The sequence below is a fragment of the Grammomys surdaster genome, unplaced genomic scaffold (genome assembly GCF_004785775.1).
Source record: "Grammomys surdaster isolate TR1022 unplaced genomic scaffold, NIH_TR_1.0 126187, whole genome shotgun sequence".
Lineage (NCBI taxonomy): Eukaryota > Metazoa > Chordata > Mammalia > Rodentia > Muridae > Grammomys > Grammomys surdaster.
In genome coordinates, this window is record NW_021620993.1 from 7,686,884 (window position 1) to 7,709,457 (window position 22,574).

Sequence of the window (22,574 nt, forward strand, 5' to 3'; positions counted from 1 at the left end):
TGTGTGTGTGTGTGTGTGTGTGTGTGTGTGTGTGTGTGTGTGTGTGTTTGGTTAGTTGGGGTTTTGTTGGTTTGTTTTCTGTTCATTTTTTAAAAATAGACTTGTGGTGGTTTGAATGAGAATGCCCCCAAGCATAGGTTTGTGTTTGAATATTTGATTCCCAGTTGGTGGAACTGCTAACCTGGCGGGGGTGGGGTGGGGTAGAGAGGCTCGGGATTGGAAAGTGTGGACTTGCTGGAGGAAGTGTGTCTCTGGGGATGGGCTATGAGGTTTCAAACGCTTCGGCTAGGTTGAGTCTATCTTCCTCTCCTGCTCATTTCCCCTCTCTCCCCATCCTTGCTCCCTGCAGATCAGAATAGAACTCTTAGCAAGTGTTCCAGTGCCTACCTCCATGCTACCTCCATGCTGCCATGCTCCCTGTCATCCTCTATGCTGCCATGCTCCCTGTCATGATGGTAATGGACTAACCTTCTAGAACTGTAACCAAGCCCCCAATGAAATGCTTGCTTTTATAAGCTGTCTCTTAACAGGAATAGAACAGAAACTAACAAGATCTTACTCTATATCGCTGGCTAGGAACCTGGCTAGGAACCAGCAGATCAGGCTGGCCTGGAACTCAGAGCTCCCCTCCTGAGTTACTGGGATTAAAGGCTGTATCATAATGGTGTCTTTGTTCTTAGTAGTAACCCTTTGCCAAGTACAGGCACTGTGCCTGTACTCCCTCTGTTCATGTATCCTTTCTTCATGCTTTTTTCTTTCCTTTTGAGGCAGGGTCTTATGTAGCTGAGGCTGGCCTCAAATTCACTGTGTAGCAGCTGGCCATAAACTTTCCATCACCCTGTTTCTACTTCCTGAGTGCGTGCGCGTGTGTGTATGTGTTTGTGTGTGTGTGTTGCAGACACGTGCCACCACATCTGGTGCAAAGTGTCTTTTAATGAGAAGAATGTATCTTAGTGAACAAAAGTACTCTGGTAGATTTACTGCATCAGCATTCTACTGTGTGTGTGTGTACGAAGATACATTTTCATAAGGGATAGAAGGTATCTATAGTTTCACATTCAGAGTGTGAATTATTAACAGTACTGGGAGAGGCCATCTGGAGTTCATTTTCCTATAATGTAAGGGGGGGGGCACAGAGGCACGGTTGATCTTTTTCCTTGTGGGATGACCATTGTGGCCCAGACTCTTTTAGTCTTCTCTTTCCATGGATCTGCTGTGCCACTGTCATGTTTGAGAGATCCAGAAACCTCTGAGGGTCACTCTGTGGTGTGCACACTAGTCTGCTGTACTGCAGTCTCCAAGACCCAAGACTTAGGATAGGTCTTTTCTCTGGCCTTCAAAATGTCTTGGGTTCCTTATTGTTTAAAATAAACTGCTCTTCCAGAGGCCCCAAGTTCAATCCCAGCACCCACATGGCAGCTCATCACCACCTATAACTCCCCAGTCCCAAGTGATATGACACCCCTTTTCTGGCCTCATACATACACATCCATATTTAAAATAACAGAAGAAAATTAAAATTCTTGAAACACTGCCTTCTTTTTTTTTTTTTTCTGAGGCAAGGTTTGTAACTCAGGCTGGCCTTGAACTGCTGATCCTCCTGCCTTCAACTGTTTTGACTATAGTAAGTTCTAAATGAACATTTTCTTTATCTTTACCTTTACCATTTCATTCTATAGACTCTCTTGACCCAAGGTCTTTCTTCATCTGTCTTCATCTGGGAACTTGTCTTCTGTGCTGGTACTGAACACGTGCTTGTATATGCTGAGCACACTGGTGCTCTGCCACTGAGCCACGCCTCTATCCTCAGCGAGCAGCTTTCGTTGTTAACCTATTCTGCCTCCTTTCTATTTTTATTTGCCTCTTTCTTCCTGTGAGTTCAGGAAAACTTGTTGGTTTGGTGGTTACTGAGGGATGGCTGTATCCCTCTTCTTCTAGTCATCGGTAATGCTAGTCTGTCAGCACCTGGAAGATGCCATCTTGCTGACTTTAGGCTCCTGATATTGCTGAAGACAGTTGTTGGGGTGCAGGATTTCAACAAGTATCTTTCTAAGAATCTGACTGCATGGGGCCAGGCACAGTGGCACATGACTGAAATCCCAGCTCTTGGGAGGTTGAGGCAGGAGGATTGCAAATTTGAGGCTTGGGCTACATAGCAAGTCCCAGGCCAACCTGACATGCATGACCTGAAGGGGGGAGGGAATGGCTACTTTAATACATGTAAAACGCCCTCTGCTGTTTTCTCTCCAGCAGTGTCTGTTTCCTTCTGGGACCCTGGGCTAGCTAGATACAGCTCCCAGCCTTGCTGTGGACCTTATGCGGCTGAGGACCTGCTCAGGGAGTCTAGTCAAAATTTCAGGAGGTGCTCTGGGACTCATTGGGGTGACCAAGGAGTAGGCCTTCCTACTTTACTTCTCTCTTTTGGCTTCTTGACACAGAGTCTCATTACGTAGCTCAGGCTATCTCACTCACTCTGCAGCTCAGGCTATTTCACTCACTCTGCAGCTCAGGCTATCTCACTCACTCTGCAGCCCAGGCTATCTCACTCACTCTGGAGCTCAGGGTGTCTTACTGTGCAGCTAAAGCTGTCTCATTATGGAGCTCAGGCTGGCCCCAAACTTCTGAGTGCTGGAGTTGCAGGTACCTCTGGAGTTTGTATTTATGCTGTAATGTTTTTCTTCCAACCTGTATCCTGAGGCTGCATTTGCCCTACTGAACCTTGCTGCTGATCCTCAATCTCAGTCATTCGTAGATTTCTCTCTTTTGTCTTCACTGTCAGTTTCTCACTCAGTTTCCTGTGAGTCGTTGTCAAGCTCCATTCTATTTCTTGTGGTGCTGCAGGGAAGAACTCTAACCGGTCCCTTTGCTCAGAGTATCTACACAGGATTTGCTGCCATGACTATCTTCACACCCATGAGCTGTTGGGCGGCTGCTGGCTGCTCTGGGATGGTGGCCTCCTATTCTCTGGCTAGAAGGGATTCTCCGAACCTCCATGCTTTCTGCCAGGTGGGGCAGGGGTGGCCCTGTGGCAATCTCTTCCCTGCCTTCTTCTCTGCCTCTCTCTTGGCCCCTATTCCCCAAAGACGGTGCCCCGCCCTAACTCACGGCAGTGGGTATTTCCTCCACAGCAGCTTGGCTGGCAGCGTCTGGTACACGGTTTTCTGCTTCCCATCAGAGCTGGGGCTGCTGTGCACGATCTTAGAACATTCCATCTGCTCATCCCACGAACCTGACAGCACATAGTGGGCCTTGCCCTGGTTGTCACTCACCACTCCAGTCACCTGTAGACATATCGGCAGGACATATAAACACACAGTCTGCCCTGGGCCTGTGGGGGGTTCCAGGATGTGGCCCTAGTTACCTTCCGGGCTGCCTCTTTGGAGAAATAGCTGTAGGGCACGAACTTCAGCTGGCACCGGTCCTTGGTCTTGTGGTTCACAATCTCAATGTCCCCTGACTAGTGAGAGCAGGTGGTGGTCAGTGGTCAGTCCCTGGGCCATAGGCCCCACCTCCCCAAGGACCCCCTGACCTGGTCAATCCAGAGCTTGCCCACGATGATGTTGTGCACGGTGGAGGTACTCTTCCTCCACACATAGTGATTGCCACTGGCCTGGAATTCTAGGTGGATGGCACCTGGAGGCCAGACAAGTCAGAGGTCATGGGTCCCCCATGTGGGCTCTGGCCAGACCACCCACAAACCCAGGGTCAAGAACCAGAGGAATATCTGCAAAGCTTTGGAGGGATGGGGTATAGGCTAGGAGATCAGTGGGCAGGGGGCCACGAAACTCCGCCTGGGGATTACAGTTGGCTTTCAGATGGGCAAAGCCCTCACTCTGAAGAACAACATCTTCCCTCCCGTCCAGGAAGCCCTGAGCCCCAGCTCACCAAGTGGCATGATAGAGATGTATTTTCCCCGGAACTTGCTGGCGATGGTGATTTCCTGCCAGAGGCTCCAGCCATGCTTAGAGAATACGTGGTGGGCAGCGGATGGGGGGTGGTGGCTCACCTGAGACCAGACCAGCTGGATATGAGCATAGCTAGACACAGACCCAGCCAGGGGAGGACAGCCTGCCCCATGTCCATGGCCCCACCCTCTTGCCCCCCAGAAGTGAGGGCAGGCCACTGCTCCTCTTAGTGACCCTGACCCAAGGTGGGTTCCCCAGGAAAAATAGTATCCTGAGTGGACACACAGCCTGTCTGTGGCCATCCTGGGCTTGCCCAGCCCATGGGGGTGTGGAATGGGTGAGAAGCCCCTGCCTGGCTCTTGGGAAACAGTGGGGTGGGTGAAGCAGAGTCTGTGTCCAGGAACTGGAAGGGCCGCTTTACCGAGGGTTTCTGCGCCCATTTAACCCTTACCACATGTGGCTATTTGATGGAGAATGACCCCCTTAGGGTCCTGTGCTTGAATGCTTGGAACTGTTTGGGAAGGATTAGGAGGTGTGGCCTTGTTCAAGGAGGCTTTGAAGTTCAAAAAGGGTATGGCATTCCTAGTTAGCTCTTTTCCTGCCCATCCCTGTGGATCAAGATGTGAGCTCTCGGCTGCTGTTCTAGTCCTGCAGCTCCCCGCCTTTACTCCACCATCAGAAACTCCGACTCTCTGTGGTGTGAACGCTAATCCATAATTGAATGCCCAGTTCAATCTTCAGAGTATTTTATCCCAGAAGAATAGAAGTGACTAAGACGCCACGAGCCTGGTTATACTCCAGGCTAGTCCCAAATAGGTGAGGGACAGACTGGTAGAACCATACTCTGGAAAGAATCTGGCCCCACTTCGGAGTGGGAGCCCTATCAGTGTCCTGCCATTGGCCTCCAGTACCACAGAACTTCCTGTTACAGCACAGAACACCCGTGACTGCTACCCTGGCCCCAGAATTCCTGTCTGCTGGCCCTTTTCCTACCTAGAGTGGCAGTGCTATCAACCCTTCATGCTCCACCTCCACCCATATTCCACAACTACCAGGATGTCTGGCCCCAGACTCTTTACTTTGCAGGGTGCCTCATGGCATGACCTAGCCTTGTCCCAAAACTCCCCTCAGGGATTCAGTGAGCCCAGTGTTCTCCCGTGATTGCTGTCTCTCTTTTCCATCTGCCCCTCTTCCTTCTGCCTAACCACATCCACTCTACCACCATACACCACCAAGCCTGTCAACTGACCACTCTGCTTAAACAGCTAGAAATACCTACCACCCTGTGCCCTACCCTCACCCCAAACAACAAGAGCTCTGGTCTTCCAGTCCCCACTGTGTCTCAGTATCTGAACCACACCGGGAGCCTCTAGGGCACTCACCACTGTTCAGGGTTCAGGCCAAGGTCTTTGAGAGCCCCAAGCCAGCCTCACATCTAAAAAGTGTCAGTGCATTTTCCGGTTCCCACTTCATACTCAGCCACTGTAACCTTGTGTTGGTTACCGCTGTCACCTGACAAGTCCTTGCAGGGCCCTGGAGTGTGTCTAACCTGCAGCCTGCTCAGGCAGCTTTCAGAGTTCTGGCTGATCATGGGGCTCTCAAAGCAGTGCTGGGCCCTCTACTCAAAGGCTGCCTGGTTCAGCATCTGGCTTCCATGTGACCATGTATACAGCTGACTTATCTTCATGGGGAAAAGATAGAGGGGACATTGACCAGGGACGTGTCCTCCCCAATATGCATGTCCCAGGCCTCTGGCTATGCTCTAGCCTGCCTACACTCGCTGGTGACCCTTGTAGACCACCCTCTATTTTGGCTCCACTAACCCCTGGTTGGGGGATTAGTCCTTCCCTCCCATCACCAGACCCGACTCTGTCTCACCAGGCTCTCCTCCCATGCCCCTCACTGTGTCTAGGAGACTCTGTACCTGATCTTGCCACAGGGGGCCCAGTTCCCCAGTTAGACACAGGCTGTACCCCATTTGTCTTGCTCTGACCACAAGCCTGGCAAGTACTACCTGGCCAGAAGAATAGCTGACTGTACCTGCTCACAGAGGGAACGCAGGCCCATGTCCTCCATACGGTCCAGCTCAAAGGTCTCCCCCAGCATAGGGTTGAAGGGCTTGGCGATGCGGTGCACCGTGGTGGAGTAAGAGGACACAGAAAAGGCAGCTACCAGGCACATCTGCTCCACCGAGCTGGTGCAGTTCACCGCCTTGTCCAGCAGGTGGTGGTACTCGAGGTCCTCCGTGAGTCGCTGGAGCATGGACAGGGGCTCATTGAAGTTCACCTGTGGGTGTTGCAGGTCTGTGGTTATCAGACTGTCCCTGCCTTTCTTAGATACCACAGGACAGCCCTGTGCTGGTGGCACTGCCATTGTGAGGTTCCATGTCCAGCACCTCCTGCCTCCATTTCCCTCCTCAGCATGTGTCCCTCATTGACATGCCACTTGGTGTCACCCTGATGGTGTACACTGTCCCCTTCTCTCACTAGGATGCCAACTCTGTGAAAGCCATGGCATCAGGCTACCACATGCCCAGAGCTGGACCATCAGGCTCAAAGCCAGAAACAGTGGGTCCAGGGGTCCACAGATGGGGGCTGTAGATAATCCTTGTTTGGAACCATGGACTAAGTGTTCTGTAGAGGGCTCTTGTACTATGCAGGATGGGTGGGGATTGCCCCCATTAGCCTCAGACAAGTCTTCCTTGATAACATACTCTCCAGGTGTGTGTATGTGTGTATGTGTGTGTGTGTGTGTGATTCAGTTGGGCAGTGTGGACACAGAGACCAGAGACATGAAAGAACTCACATGTCACACAGTAAAACTGGCTAACCAGGGTGGGGGGCAAGCCCTTCCTTGGTGAAGATGCTGCTGCATCTTGGTGATAGTAGGATGCCCTTGGATGGCTGAATAACCTTACTGAGTCTCCATTTGCCAAGAGTGAACCAGGACAGCCTCTGGCAGGAAGGACTACCTGCTCCTAAAACCTACCTATCTCTACCACCCTTATCTACCATGTGAGAACAAGTGGGGGCACTATGGGACCTTCTGGGATATCCCCCAGCTCTTAACCACACAGAATTCTTCTTTGACTGCTTCCCTCACAGTTTGAAGGTACCTGTTCTCTATGGAATAGTCTAAACACAAAAGAATCAGTCACACACCCCTCAGGTGCCACCCCCCCAGGGTCTCATATGCACTGCATCCCAGGAGCCCCAGTGCCTCCTCCCCAGGGGTGCCTACCGGCATGGGGATTCGGGAGAGCTCTCGGCCAATACAGTTCTTCATTATGCTCCAGAGGTTAAGGCTGTAGTTAGGTTTGTCAGGGATGCGGACTCGCCTCTTAACTTTGCATGTATCCTTGGGCATGAACGAGGCACCATCTAATACCTTCCAGAGGAACAGACATGTGCATCAGCAGACCCCCAAGCTCCACTGGTCCCCTAAGTCCATGCACTTCCTCCTGATCCTCCAAGAACTGACATTAAGTCATATGCTGTTACACTGCTTGGTGAGAAAGGCAGAGGCCACCTTCGCCTGCTGCAGGAGAGGCAGATCTGGGACCCAAAGGTGGCCCTACACTAATAGTGCTGAATCTTCCCCACCTCCGAGGCTGAGGAGCCTGCCACCCTTGGCTCCCGTGCGCTCCCACTTCACATACATTATCTGCTGAGGTCCAGTCTGTAGAGGTCGTCCCAAGTCCACTCTCAGGCTTTCTGCAGAAATTGAAGGGAAGTTGAGTTATTGACAACCGTCTCTAACCCCTCCCACCCTGTATCTGGACAGCTGAGGCACAAGGACAGCCCAAAGGTGTCTTATCCATGCCTGTTATGGGACAGGAGATGAGGGTGGAGAGACGCAGGCAGTGATCTGGAGAGGCCAAATCCACCATGGTTGTTCTCAGCATTGAAGTCCCATCCACTGGAACTCGACGCTCAGCAAAGCCCTGGCCTAGAGAGTCCTTGTACCCAGGACCAAGGAGAAGGCAAGTGGGGAGCACTGTGTCTGGGAGAGCCTTATAGGAGCCCGTGGACCCATCTATCCCACAGATGAAGTGTGCCTTTTCTCTGCTTCCCACACTGGGGGTCCTGAAGTGAGAGGAATGGGTCTGATGTACCCTCTCCTCTCACGTGTGGGATAGGCTGTTACAACCACAGGGGCACTGAGACTGAGGGGCTCAGGCTCTAGGAGCCTATGGATGGGCAGTGTGGCCCAGGAGATGGGCAGGATGCACCAGTGATCGTAGGGAGCCCAGAACCCTCGGAGAAACAGGACCACCCTGCAGAGTCATCTGGAGCGACGGTGGTGGAGTGGATGGATGTTCAGATGGCCAGGCTATGCTAGCCCTGGACTTAAAATGCTACTAATATTATAACCTTAAAAAAAATAAAACAAAACCAAAAAATCCAGGAACTCATTACGTAGTCCTGGTTGGCCTGGAACTCCCTATGTAAACCAGGCTGGCCTGAACTCAATAGAGATCTATCTGCCTCTGCCTCTTGAGTACTGAGATTAAAGGGGTATGCCATCACACCCGGATTTTTTCTTTCTCTTTTTACCCTTTCTTTTCGAATTTGATATTCCTAGGAAAGTTTCTGAGCTACACACACACTGCTAATTAGACGGCCCTCACCCCAGAAGACACTGGGATGGGGAAGTGACGGAGTATGCTGCTCCCTGGAGGCCTCAGTTTCAGGTCAAGAAAGAATGGCTGGCACTTGTCACCATCCTGAGTCCACTGAGCACAGCTCCTGCCCACCCTGTCTGCTTCCAGTTCTCCTTTTGCACCTGATTGTCAGACAAGCCACATTGCGGGCCTTCCTTTGGATCTGAGAGTCTGACACCTTCTCTGGTCACTATTGCATGTTTACCTGTGACTCTAGAAACAGCCCAAATGAGCAGGAGTTTATGAAACAGGCTTGGCAACAGAAAATGAGAACGGGCGGCTTTTCTGTTATCAAATGACGCTGCTGGGGGGAGTGACAAGAACCTGTACTGTTCTGAGCAGCTGGGTTTGCTGGGTCTTTTCTCCCCAACTTTCTCCCTCCAGACTGGAAGCGATCCAGCCAGCACCCTGGATAACATCCAGGAGCAAACTATTCTATTCAGGCATTTTTATTTATGTGTAAGAAAGAAAGAAACATAAGCAATACTATCTTTCCAGAGGTGAAAAGAATAACCCAAGTGTACAGATGGCCAAAGGCCAGGTGTAGCCCTAAGAAGCAGAAGCCCTCCCAGGCTACAGTGGCCATCTCTGCTCAGAGCATCCTACCTGTCTTCCTTGGCCTCGGTGATTACGGTGATGAAAGATGTAGAGTCTTCCATGGCGTCAAAGTACTCAGTATCTTCATCTTCTTCACTGTTCTCTCCTTTGGAAGTCAAGAAGCTTCCTGGACACACAGAGAGGCTCAGTTTGCAGCCTCATAAGGTGCACAGCCTCCACCTGACAGACTCCTCTACCCTGACAGCCTCACCTGCCCACTTTAGACACCTGAGCCTGGTCACCCTGCACTATGGCCACCCTGACTTTGCTTTGTGAGGATAGGACAAACTTTTCAACTCATCACTGCTCAGACACTTTCTTCCAGAAGCCTGATCTATGTTTGGTCAGCCTGCTAGTAGCCCAGCTTTCCTGCCCAGGGAAACCCTAACTTTGTTAGGTAGGCAGCCACCTGACACCTGGCCAACCCTGCCTCAGAGAGAATAGCTGGGCTCACTGAACTTCAGAGTTTGGGACTTTGAACTTAGACATGGTGGGTGGGGGATGTTGCCAGTTAGTGATAGGCAGGGGACATACAACACCACAGAGGGAGTCTGTACTCTCAGGACAAGCCCACATGAGGTTACTTTAAGGGACAGGTTTATAGGGCCTGAGAGACATAGCAGAAAGAAAGTAGAACCAGATGGGAAGGAGAGGGAAAGGGCAGTGCTAGAATGTACCCACCAGCCCATCAGCCCTGCTTTCACACACACCCTCGCTGAAGCTCTTGCTGGAGCTGGCTGGCCCACCAGTGGTGTTGCAGAAGGCCCGTTCAAGACTGTTGTGCTGCTTGGCCAACTGCTCAATGGTTTCCTCCAGGTGGACACGCTGCTCCTGTTCATAATTCAGAGCCCGCTGCCATTTCCGGCTGTGAGTCTCAGCTAGTTCCAGGAAGTCCCTACAGGCCTAGGAAAGACCAACGACAGTGAAAGCCTTATACTGTGGCCTGGCCAGCTTGCCCCAGCCAGGATCCTTTTTGGCACATGCCCAACCTACGGTATTGTCTTTCCCTAGTGCTGTCTGCTGGAATATCCTTACCGAGTTCTAGGTCCCCAGAGTCATCCAAGGTAGGCTTAGTCTCAGACTATTTCCTGTCTTTGGTCAAGTAGAATGGCAAGACACATATTTCCCAGATCAGAGGCTCATAAGTCTTGTTTGAGAAGAACTAGGATAGCTGGGCATGGTGGTACAGGCCTGTAACTCCATCCACATGGGAGACTGAAAAAGGATTGTAAGTTCAAGGCTAGCCTTGGGCTATAGAGTTCAGGGACAGGTTGTGACTTAACGAGACACTATGTCAGAATAAACAGTAGAAAGAGGGCTGAGACTACAGCTTAGTGTCAGAGGCCATAGGTCCCATCTCCAGTGACATACACATAGAACAAAGGGTGGAACTTCTCCACCAAGCCATTTTATCATACCTATCACATACCTTTCTGCCTTTTTAGGGGTGTGGGGGTGTGTTACTATGTAGCTGAGGCTAGCCAAGAACTTGCTACATAGCCCAGGATGATCTAGAACTCACAATCATCTTGGCTCTGCCTCCAGTGTATATGGGGTGGCAGGTGTGAACCACCATGCTCTGAGAGGTGTGAGCCACCATGCTCTGCCATAACACTTTTTATTCAGGTTTCATTTCTCATGCTGTGATAAAATGCCAAACATAAAACAACCTAGGGAAAGGGGGCTTACATATTTGGCTTACAACTTCAGGTTATGATTTATCAGAACAGAGAAGTCACAGTGGTGTGATGTATAAGCAGCTAGTCAGATATCCACCGTCAAGAGCAGAAATAAATACATGCATGGCTACATGCTTGCTTGGCATAGCTCCATTTTTCTACTCTAACACAGCTCAGGAATCCCTGCCTAGAGAATGGTACTGCCCACAGTGGGCTGGGATCTTCCCATATCAATTAACTTAAGACAGTCCCTCGCAGATATGCCTGTAGGCCAACCTAACATAGACATTGAGACTGTCTTTGGCTTATTCTAGGTTGTGTCAAATTGACAAATTCACCAACTTACTGCTTTTAAGTTTTCTTAAGTTAGTGACCTATTATGACATCCAGGCTCTTTTTACATCCATAGGTGGTACCACTGCATTCTTATGTAGCAGGGTTGGACCATCACGTCCCTGTCATTACAGGGAGAGGAAAACTCTGGCCTCAGCTATCTAGGAGGGAGTGGGGTTGGGTAGGGACCACTGGACTTGTCCAGCAGCAAGGGCATAGCTCCTGGGCCCGCAGATGCTCGAGTGCTTTCAGCTGTCCCCTCCCCAGCATTACCTTGTTGCACCAAACCACCGGACCACTGGGTGTCATGCATGCTGCACGCTACTCATGGGATGTGAAGCAATGCAGTGCCATTTCAGAGGTCTGTCAGGAGGGACTGTGGTGACTTGGAGCACTCTCTAGAGATGATCTTGTAGGATACCAGCTGCATCTGTCCAGGCACCAGTTGCTCATGCCCTCACTCCCTGGGCTCCTCTTTCCTCCAACTCAGCCTGGGGAAATCACCTAGCTCTGCTGAAGCCAGGTCCGCTCAGCTGCTGGCCTCTGTGCAGTTGCATGCCACCGAGCTTGTTTCTGTTTGTACTAACCCTCTTCCCATGAGGTTCCTGAATGGCAGTGACTGTTATAGAATGCATGTGAGCCCAGTGAATACTCAGCTGGGGCTCAACCTGATAGAAATGGGAAGGGATCAGAGGTGTCCCAGTGGCTCCTCTGGGTTGCAGGAATGGACCAATGACTAGCCCCTCCAAGGTGGGCAGGCTCCCCATAGTTCTGCACCAGGAGCCATTCCTGTTTTCAGTTGTCTGGAACCCTTCCACAGGGACAGCCTGAGCCTCGGTGGCCTTCCTGGCTTCCTGTCAGGGATCTAGTGTACTTGAAAGCTGGGTGCCTTGTCATTCTGTTTACAGGCATAGTTCCAGACATCCCCTCCCCCCATAATCTCCCTGCTAAGACCTATGATGTGTGGTGTGTGTGTGTGGGGGGCAGGGTACTTCCCACCCTGAGGTACAGGCTGACCTGGAGAGACAGCATGAGCTACCCAAGGAGACCAGGAGAGAAGGGTGAAAAATGCCAGGAAACTGAAGGGATGGAATTTGGCAAAGCCACTCAGCCCATGTCCTCTCTGGGGGACTGGACAACAATGGCCACAGAGCCTGTGCTCATGTGACCCCTGACAGCAGACAGCGCAGCAGCTGGGCCAGTGGCTACACCAGAAGGTACCTCTTCGGCTCATTTTGTCCCAGTAACAAGGGGTAGCAAAGCAGGTCTAAACGTTTTTCTGGGCAATACAGGAACATTCCAGACTCTCTTAGGAGCCCTGCGAGGTGAGTGGGCAGAGATATCCACCCTATTAATACCAAGGTGATAGGACTGAGGTTCTGAGGCCATTAGAGCAAAGAGGTGACAGGGCCAGGTCTGGAACTCAGGTCCTTAAACCAGAGTCAGTCCAATGTCTACCTTGGCTGCTGCTCCCACTGGACCCACATCCCCGTCAGTCATTCCCCACAGCCTTAAGTTTGGCCCCAGTTGCTGTTGGTCCCTGCCATGGTTGCTGGCTATGGAGAGAGGCCCTGACACTGTTGGGCTGGTGTCACAGAAGGTGGAGATGAGAGGGGGCCTCAACAGAGGGTGCAGTGTTTTTTGGGGGAAAGCACTCTCATTTCCAGTGGGGGCCTGATGGGCCGAGTCCCCACATTCTTTCATGCTGTCTCTTCACTGAGGCCCCTGGAGAAGGTACTGCCCAGGTCAACAAGTAGGTTGGGATTTGGAATCTGTCCCATCTACAGGAGACACCTCCCACCGGAAGGCCTGTACAAGGTGAATGTGCTGAGCCCTGTTGTTGTGGAGAGCTGAAGGATGCCCCCATCATAGTCCAGGTTCTTCCTCGTGGGGGAATCCTGGCAGCTCTGCAGAAGGCCTCTCGCCTCTGCCCTTGCTCGTCCCCACTCCACAGTGCCCCATCACTTTCAACCACGTCTCCAGGGCTCCTGAGCCCTGTCAGTGAGCATCAACGCAGAGGAGTTATTTGGTCTCTTTCGCATAACTCATGAGCTTGAAAACCCATAAAACTCATAAAATCCATAAAACCCATAAAAGAGACACATGGCAAACAACATCAAATGACAGCCTAAGGTCAAAGTGACAAGTCCCATAAACTGACAACAGAGGCCCTGTGGTGTGGGCTTTCTAGAAACAAAAGCAAAAAGCATCTTCCCCCACCCATCCCCTGGGCTGCACTCCTCTCCAATCCTCATGTGCCTCACCACATAGCCAGCCTTTCTGCTCGGCTGCAACCTGCTACGTGCATGCTCCCACAAGATCCTGACCCCTTACTTGGCAGGCCTAGCTCAGCTCAGAGATGTACGGGTCATGCTCATAAGCACTGAGGTAGCCATTTCTCTGGCATGCGTGAGCACTGGGAAAACATGGGCTCGTTCACAGCCACAGGGAGGTGTGTGCAGGAATGGGGTCTGAGTCTCTGTGCATGTCTTCCAGGGAATGAGCCAGTGCTGCTAGCTTAGGCTGTGGAGCTGGATCTTTACCGACCCCAAGCCTCTTGACGCCACAGACCACTGGTCTTCTAAGGGCAGAAATGGAGCCTGGGGAATGCTCACTAACAACGATATTGGGAGTAACCTTTAAGGGCAGGTCCCAGGCCTGGCTGGGGGTTGGGGGCTGGCTCAACAGGGCAGCAGATTGCTTGGAGATACCCTGGTTATATGTGACCTCCATCTACTCTGAAGCTACCACAGGGCCCATGGGTGTAGAAGGACAGAGAGACAGGAAGTCAGACACCCCACAGACAGCTGTGCCTCATCTGAACCATACGTGGGTAGAGTAGGCACATGCCTGTCCCAGCTGACTCTGTCCCTCTCTGGATGGAGGAGCTCAGTGGCAGGACCCAGGCTGTCACTGTACTGCTGGAGCTCCTTGCACAGACGCCCTGCTTGCTTGTGACTGTCACATGCCCATATTCCCTTCCAGCCCCAACACACCTACCTGGTTTCTACCCCCAGCTCCCAGGGTCTTCTCAGCTGCCACCAGCCTTCTCCAGGCCTCATGCTGGCCACACCGTGGAGAGACAGGAGCCAGCCTGGCTCTGCTGCCTGGAATGCTGAGCTGGGCAGTGCACACAGGGATGTGTTCACTAAGCTGGATTAAGCCTGGGGCCCAGTAAGGGGGAGGGGGTGGGGAAGCAAGGTGTGGGGGAGGGTAGGAAAAGCTTGGCTGACCCTGCCAAGGCTAGACATGGTCACATTTCCTGTGAAGCTTTGCTACTGCTAGATCTAGGGCCAGGAAGTTCCTTCCCACCCATCACCAGGAGACCTGAAGTCCCTGATTCACACCCATGGGCTTTGTATCCTGAAACCTTGGAGGTAAGGCAGATGGAATCCATCTGGGAGCCAGGGCAGTGTCTGGGTCCCACATGGGCACTGCCTTGCTTCTCATCCTGTTTAGTCCCTCTGCCTCTGAGGCTCAGCATCCTTGTGGGATGAAGGACCTGACTCTGGGATGCCTGTACAGCCTGTGAATGACTGTTGGGTCAACTGTCCCTCGGGATGGGGATCAGGTTTCAATTCCCAGGCACTGCTCCTTCTTCCAATTCCCCAGGGTTATAAGAGGGTGATGGGGAACATGGCTACGCCTGAGGGACAGAGATGCAGGCTAGGGCACCAGGCTTCCTGTGGGGTAGGCATGGAGCTTATTGAATTGCCCCAAAGTAGAGTGAAGTGTTCAAGATGTCAGGCCTTCCACCTGGGGCTGGCTCCACTTGGCTGCAGGATGGAAGGTCTGGGCCTTGCCCACTCTCTGGGGACTCACCCTCCCTTCTTAGCAGGTGTCCATGAGATGTACAGTTTCTGACCTGGAAACCTATGCTCTCTGTACTCAGAAGAAGGACAAACTCTAATCGCTTTTGCTGTTCCTAATCCTAATCCTGCCAGTGACCTCACAGTCCCTCACACAGCCAGGAGCAGAGGCCATGGGTTTCAGCCTGTCTGGTCCTCTGCCTGGCCTATGTGTGGCCCGGGGCAGCCTCTCAGGCTCATGGGAGGGTCTGTGTAGTGAGAATCCTGCTGGGCCTGGATGTCAGTGTCCACTCTAAAGCTCAGTCTCCCTCCTCTATGGTATGAGGAAGGTACCAGAGGACTCCTGGCAGCTGGGGTGGATAGCCACTGGGCTCAAATAGGAGGTAGGAGACAGCTAACTGTCCAGAGGGAGGGTTAGTCTGTGTGGCTGAGTCTGCCTTCAGCCACCAGCCCATGCAATAAGATCCAACAACCCTGGACAAAGGAATGCAGGGTGGGGCATTGGGAGGAAAGGCTGTTTCCACTTGTGACTAGGCTAGGACATGCTTGGATTTACCTTTTACCCTGTGCATCCAATGTCTGTTCTACAAAGGTACTTTGGTGTCTCAGCTCCTGGGTAAAATTCTCCCTGAGATTCTGGGGTTGAGGCTTCCTGGCTACCACACTGATCCTCTTGTGGTCCTGAATTACTAAGGATATCCTGTCTTTCAGTGGCCTGTGAGCTCAAGGTGGTGAACGGGAAGGAAATGGCAGAGATACATAGTCTCCCTGAATGCCCCCACTTGGTCAGAGCCAGTAGACAAACTGGGACCAGGAGAGTCCTGATGTCTGCCTTCCCCCCAGCACAGAGGAGTAAGTAGTTCCCTGGCCTATATATACAAGAAGCCCTAGCTGAATGCAACCTCATAGGAGGGAGGGAGTTGTGCTGCCACAGGCCCCATCTGCGAGAACCAGAGGTTACTAATTTGGAAGATACCTAACCATCTTAGGTGTGGAGAATCAAGAATGAGGACCCCTGAAGCTGTAAGTACTGAGGGCCATGTGGTGAAGCCCCCGTGGTGAAGCCACTATGTTGTTATCACTCCTTCCTGGTCCCCTTCAGGTCCCTAGGGTAGTGAGGCCAGGCCACCCTGGTCTGGACATCACGGTCTGTGTAACAAGCAGGCTCTCGGCCTTCCCTGTCACAGGTGGGCTCTCCTGGCTGTGACTCATGTTCGGTGTTGGGGAGGCAGCTCTGTGCTTCAATTATAACTCCAAAATAGCCTTCCCATATTCAAAATAGTTCACCCCTTGCAGGCAGGAATGTGCACCATCTGGCTGCCGGTTTGCCAGCTGATTTGAGACAATTCTGGAATCTATTTTTAATCCACCTCCCCAGACCCCAAGTGAGCAAGCTGTCAGGGACAGAATGCTGGTCAGCCAGCCAGGGCCTGTTCCTTGGTCCTGATGAACCAGGGCAATGCTGTATCTCATGGCCCATCGCCTGCGGGACTGGCCCAAGGAGCTCCATGTGCCCCATGAACCAAATGAGGCTTTGGGGGAGTCCCAGCCATCCCCAGCCAGCCATCCCCAGGAGCAGGTGGTTCCTTCTGTCCCTCTCCTTTTTTCTTTAATTGTTCCAAATTGAGATCTGCATTGGTTTGCTTTCTTCTTTCTTTTTTCCTTTCCTTCTTTCTTCCTTCCTTTCTTTCTTCCTTCCTTTCTTTCTTTCTTTCTTTCTTTCTTTCTTTCTTTCTTTCTTTCTTTCTTTCTTTCTTTCTTTCTTTCTTACATTTCTATGAAGTACTCAAAGGTGCACATATATCTACACATCTCCCTGCACCTAATTGCTTGGCCTAATGTCCCATCTTTGTATCTGTCTCCCCTTAACACATCCTGTCTCCCCCTTATATCTGCCCTTGCAACCTTCTCTAACTGGCTTGTCCTCCCAGATCAACCCAATCAGGTGCTCCTATCCTGTGGACTCTTCCAACATCCTGTGTCAAGATTTTTCCAGGTTCCCCCATCCCTCCTGCCAGCTCTTCTGAAGGGGCCCAGGTTTGTCTTGTGAGATGCTTGCTTCCTTGGTAAACTCAGGGACCCAGAGTCCAGAGCGAGTGCTGCTTCCTGCTCTCTGTGCCTGCTGTGCCCTTGGATGACCTCCAGCCTTCCCAGGGCTTCCCCTTCAGCCAGCCTGATCACTCTTTTGTCTGCCCTGTTCTGGGGAAGGATTCTGGGGCACCTCTCTGGAACTGACAGAAGGGATCAAGCTGTAAGAGTCCTCGTTCTCCTGGCTTAGGCCTGAGTAGCCTTTGTTCCCACTTGTGAGGAATCTCAGCCAACTCCGTCTTCAACTCAGGGCAACACTGGGCATTCTTGCTGGCACCGGACACCCCAGGATGCATGAAATGTCTGCAAGTGCCTGTCCTTGCCTCAACTGCCAGCCCAATCTCTGAGCAGGAAGATTTGCTCAAATGTAAATCAAATTATTTTGCTCAGCCTGAGAGGAAGACAGAGGCAAAAATGGCCGCTCCGGGCACACAAATAATATGGGTGATTACAAGGACAGTAAAGCTATGGTGAGACCTGCACGTGGCTACTGAAAGGGACAAAGTCTTGGGCAGAAAAAGGAAGACTGCTGCTCTAACCCAGCCAGCAGAGTGACAGCCTCACCCCCACCATTCGGCTTATTCTTCAGACTTAGTGTCAGGGGAAGCGAAGGAGCCTGGCAGTTTGCTTTCTTCTGCTTTACAGGACCCAGTGCCAAAGTGTGAGCTTGCAGAGCATTCACATTCAGCCCTCTACCTTAGACTGAGTGCAGACTCACACTATGTGCAAGGCATGCCCTGGTTCCCAGGCTCGGAGTGTGGGGGCAATAAGGACATGTCCCTGTGCTGAGCTTGGAGAAGCACCTCTCCATGGTGCACAGGGGTTCAAGGCTCTTCTGAAACCCCCAGCTAGTCCACTAGTGCTGTGTGATTTTCCCCTAAGTGGCAGGCTAATTCACAGCTACCCAAGCAATCATTGAAGCAGGATTTGCTGGGTTGGCTTTTATCAGTTGAAAAATTATCCGCTGGGGAATTCTGCCAGACACCAAGTGAATCATTCATTTGCTCTCACTTTCTGTCACAATTCTAGCTTGCTCCCCCCCCCCCCCTCTCTCTCTCTCTCTCTCTCGTTTGCTGAAATCCTAGGTGCTAGGCCCTATGCCAGGCACAGAGTTTACAGGATCAAGGAGCTGCCCTTTCAGGGACTATAGGCCAAGTGCTGCAATCAACATCCTATAAAACACCATGGGGGCACAGATGCTGTCTGATGCTGAGGAGGGGATGCAGGAAAGGAAGCATGGGGGAGGTTTTCCTGCCTTCCTATTTCCAGCCAATTGGAGGTATGGGCTGGTTTCTTTCCATGAGGCAGCAGGTTGCAGCTGCTCTGGAATCAGAAAGATCTGGGCTCACCTCAGCACTATGGCCCTGGGCCTTTCTTTCTCTTGCCAGAGGCTGTTCTGCAGCCACTACCCCTGCTCTCTGTTCCCAGGGAATGGAGGTGTCCATGATTGGTACCCAAGAGTCATTCTCTTATGAGGGATATTTGGCTGGACCTGAACTGACTTCCAGAACTCTCTTCTGGCCCCTCAGACAGAACAGATTTTCCCCACCCAATTGCCAACTCGAAGGTTCACCACTAGCCCATGTGTGACAGCACATTGCTAGCAAGATTGCCTGGCTGCGAGATCCAGGGACAGGAAGGACGTGCCTGTTTCCTGCTGCCAGCACAGGCCTGGGAAGGGCTCATTAGGGAAGGACTTGGTTATATGCTGATTGGGCAGGGCCTCCCTAACTATGTAACCATATGACTACAGTGTCAGCATCAGCAAAGGCACTGGAGTATCATTTGATGTCATCAAACATAGGAAGAGACATACTGAGAGGGAGGTAAGGACACTGTCCTGCCCTTAGGACACAAGAGCCTGCAGCACTAGCCACTGAGCCTGGACTCCCGGGAACTGTTGAAGGGACCTCCCCTACCTGTCCCACGGGTAGTTTGAAATCAAAAGCCTAGGATTTAGTACCCTTTCAGGAATGTAAAGGACCTTCCTTCTGGGGGAAATGGCAGGTTTGACCTGGGTAAGAAGCTATTGTTTGCCTTTTGACCTCAGGTGTGTGTGTGTGTGTGTATGTGTGTAGGGGGGGTTCTGGCAGGGCTTGTCGGGCCAACTGGCTTTCATTTTTTTTGTTCTATAAAAACACAGGCATAGTCAGAACTCATGCGGAAGACAAAGACGCTTACAGAGCCAGCAGTGAGGTAGGGTGGGGAAAGTCTCCCCTATTTGAGGGGTCACTACAAGGAGAGTTCCAGACAGGTGTGGGCTGCTGGAAGCTTCAGCCAGGTCACAGTCAGGGTAGGCGAGAGTGGAGATGCAGCCAGACCTCCACATTTGAGGGACTGGGAAGGAGTGGTCTGTACCTTCTGCAAACAGCTGGGGGTAACTTGCATCTGTGAGTTCCCAGCCTTTCAGGAGGATCTCGGTAGGACTTCAGCTATAGATATCAGAGGCTGTGTGGCAGCATAAAGGTGACAGATGTAGTGAAGGATGTACCAGAGGTATTTGGGGCTGGGAGTATGGTATAGCAGTAGAGTACATGGCCCTGGTTCCATTCCCAGTGATATACCAACATGCCAAGGTTGCAGAGAGGTCCTGAGAGGAGTGAGGCCCACCTGGCCTCAGAGTAAGCCAGGCAAGAGGAGGCTCCAGCTATTTGCAGAACACGTGTATGTGCACATGTGTGCATGCGCGTGCACACACACACACACACACACACACACACATACACACACACACACTAAACACTTGTCCTTGAGTAGAGGATTACAGCTTAAGGGAGGAGCACTTGCCTAGCATGTGTGAGGCTCTAAGGTTGTCCTCAGCTCTATGATAAACAAAGTCAGAAGTTAATAGCTTCATGGAGGAGATGATAGAAACAGAATGCTGGTTTGTGTGGAAAGGTGTTGGCTTTGGAAAGGAACTTGGAGTCACAGGGAGCAGGGCCCTGGTTTGTCAGGCACCCATTCACTCAGGGAGCTGTTGCGGATAGGGTGCCCCTCCCCATCCCGAGGCCCCATGGCAGCTGCTTACATTGGAGCACTTACGTTGATCATAGCATTTGATGTGATGCGGAAGAGGGTGGCCCGCTCGTTCACAACCTTCAGCTTCTCCCCACTCTCGGACGGGATCTTGAGGCTGTCCAGCTCGTTCAGGGAGCGCTGGAGGGCAGCGCCATGCTTGGCAATGAGGTCATTGCATGTGCTGAGGTCATCTAACTTCAGTGAGAGGGACTTAAGAGTGTGGTGGAGCTCACTCTTGTCAGCTGGAGCAGCAGGCTCTTCGTCGTCGTCCCCAGAATCATCTGAAGAGAGAAACAGAACTGTTATAACCAACCAAGCCAGAGTCTCTGCTGTGTGGGCTGCAGATGACAGAACACCACATCAGAGTGACCAGTGTCCTAGAGCGACTCCGACAATGCTCCTGGCCAGGGCTGCTGCACCTTAGCCTGGTGAGCTTATGTCCAGCTGAGTCAACGGGAGCGTAAGAGAAAGGGGGACTTGCTGGAATGACAGAGAGCTGTGGAGGGACCAGAGTCCAGGTGCCTACCTGCACAAGGGTACTAGGTCACAGCCTGAGGTCAGGGTGAGCCACACCAGGTAGAGCATGGGTAACTGAGAAGAAACAACTGGCCTCCCAGGATAATCAATACTTCTCTGAGTAATACTTCTGGCAAACTCCATGCCCATCCCTAGCCATGCCAACTATCCCTTGCTCCCCTTGAGCACCCCTGCTTGGGGTCTCTCTTCCCATTACCTGTATCTCTGATGCTTGGAATATATACATACTCTTCAAAGTGTCACCACCCTTACCCTCTGAGGCCCTATCCAACACCACTCCTTCTCTAAAGACTGCATGAGGATCCCTCATGCCACAATCAAGGTCACACTCTTGTCACTATACCCACACCCTAGACCATCTTCCTGGTAATTTCTACTCCCCCCCTTGCAGAACATGGCCCCTCACAAAAAGATGGTGTGAGAAGACACCAGGGCACCCTCTCCCTGGTGCCAGTCAGCTGTGGCTTCAGTGCAAGGGCCCGTTTCCTCTCACAACTCACACAGTGGCACAGGATTCCTGGTTTCTTCCCGTCTTGCTAGCCTGACCTGTGTCCATAGAGGCCTCTGTGGGCAGCCGGCTGTCCCACTGCTGCTTTGGTGCTTGCATGGGATAGCTAAGAATCGGACATGAGCCTGTGGTTTTCCCAATGCCCGTCTGCTAAAGTTCTCTGCAATGCCTTGTTTTAGAAAGAATCAGCAAAGACTTTTCTTAGATGAAGGAAATATGCAACCCAAGATATAAAATTAAAAGGAAGAAAAAAAAAAGAATGTGTATTTTGAGAGAACAGATTTCTTCCCACAATAGGCAAGGTGGTGTGGGTGGACATAACTTGGTCACTGTTCTGAGTGTGTCCTGAGCTCACAGCAGTGCCAGGCTGTCTGGTTGCATAGGACCTGAGCAAGGGGGAACTGAAGGGAAGCATCTTCTGCACACTGTGTTCCTACCAGCTACAGAGGTCTCAGACTAATATCCAGTCCCATCCCCCACCAGCCAGAGCAACTGCAGCCCAGAATGATCCAGTTCTGGGAGGGCACAGGAGTCACTGACAGATGCTCTGGGCATCTTTGGAAAGACAGGTAGACAGCAGACCTTCCTCGCTTCCTTCAATAGAAAGAGTGTGGTTCCCAAGATGCCAAGCTGCGGGCAGACTTGGGCTTAGTGCTCAATGGGCAGAGCAGGGGCTTGGCTCAGTTCTGATTGGCTGCTGGCCTGGCCTTTCCTCTGAGTCACTAGCAGCTGTGCACCCAGTCACTCAGGCTGTCAAACTTCAGCTTCAGCTGCTGGACATCATAACCCAGTAATGGGAGTCTGGGGACAAAAACAATCCTGAAACTGACAGGATCACTCTGGACATACACTGGGTAGAATCCGAGAACCACCCATCCATGTTTAGTATGGCACCATTCACAATAGCCAGGATATAGACCAGCCTAGATTCCACTTGAGACGAATGGTAGAGATACACAATGGTTTTTGGGAAAATGGATGGAGCTGGAGGTCGTCATAATAAGACAAGCTGGGTTCAGGTAAGTGTTGTATTCCATCTCAAGAGCAAATATGGATTTAAAAAGGAGTTTGAGACTAGGAGAGGGGGAGAAAGAGGCTAGCAGGAGGTGCAATAAGAAACTGTAGTGTGGCGTTTGGATCCTAGCAGAGCACACAGTGCACACACGTGGAAATAACCTAACGAAACCTATTGTTTAATATGTCTTTTTAAAAAGGACTCCTTGGGGGCATCAGGCAAGAGAATTCTAGAATATTTGGATCTGTCTGTGCCAGTCTTGGTGCTGAGGACCTCCTGGTATTGAAGAACCTGCCACCTTTCTTGACAAACAACCAGAACACTTAGCCGACGCTGTGTTAATAACATTATTACTTAGAAAATGTACACAGGTTTGAATATGTTCAGGATGAACCTAATTTCTCATGTGTGCTTTGAACAGT

General features: G+C 51.5%; 1 protein-coding gene across 2 annotated transcripts in view; it reads right to left on the minus strand.

The window, feature by feature from the left end:
- Osbp2 (oxysterol binding protein 2) overlaps positions 1-22,574 on the minus strand; it is a 158,680-nt gene that overhangs the window by 4,949 nt on the left and 131,157 nt on the right. Inside the window, exons 3-12 of one of the 2 annotated variants that reach the window (XM_028758168.1) lie at positions 20,117-20,373; positions 9,876-10,068; positions 9,175-9,292; positions 7,564-7,618; positions 7,146-7,292; positions 5,946-6,191; positions 3,886-4,006; positions 3,530-3,633; positions 3,362-3,457; positions 3,106-3,281 (exon numbers count right to left, since the gene is read on the minus strand). In XM_028758168.1, the coding sequence (XP_028614001.1) occupies positions 3,106-3,281; positions 3,362-3,457; positions 3,530-3,633; positions 3,886-4,006; positions 5,946-6,191; positions 7,146-7,292; positions 7,564-7,618; positions 9,175-9,292; positions 9,876-10,068; positions 20,117-20,373 (1,513 nt within the window). Of the gene's footprint in view, positions 1-3,105; positions 3,282-3,361; positions 3,458-3,529; positions 3,634-3,885; positions 4,007-5,945; positions 6,192-7,145; positions 7,293-7,563; positions 7,619-9,174; positions 9,293-9,875; positions 10,069-20,102; positions 20,374-22,574 lie in introns of those variants that run through there. The other variant, XM_028758169.1, reaches the window with a different exon arrangement.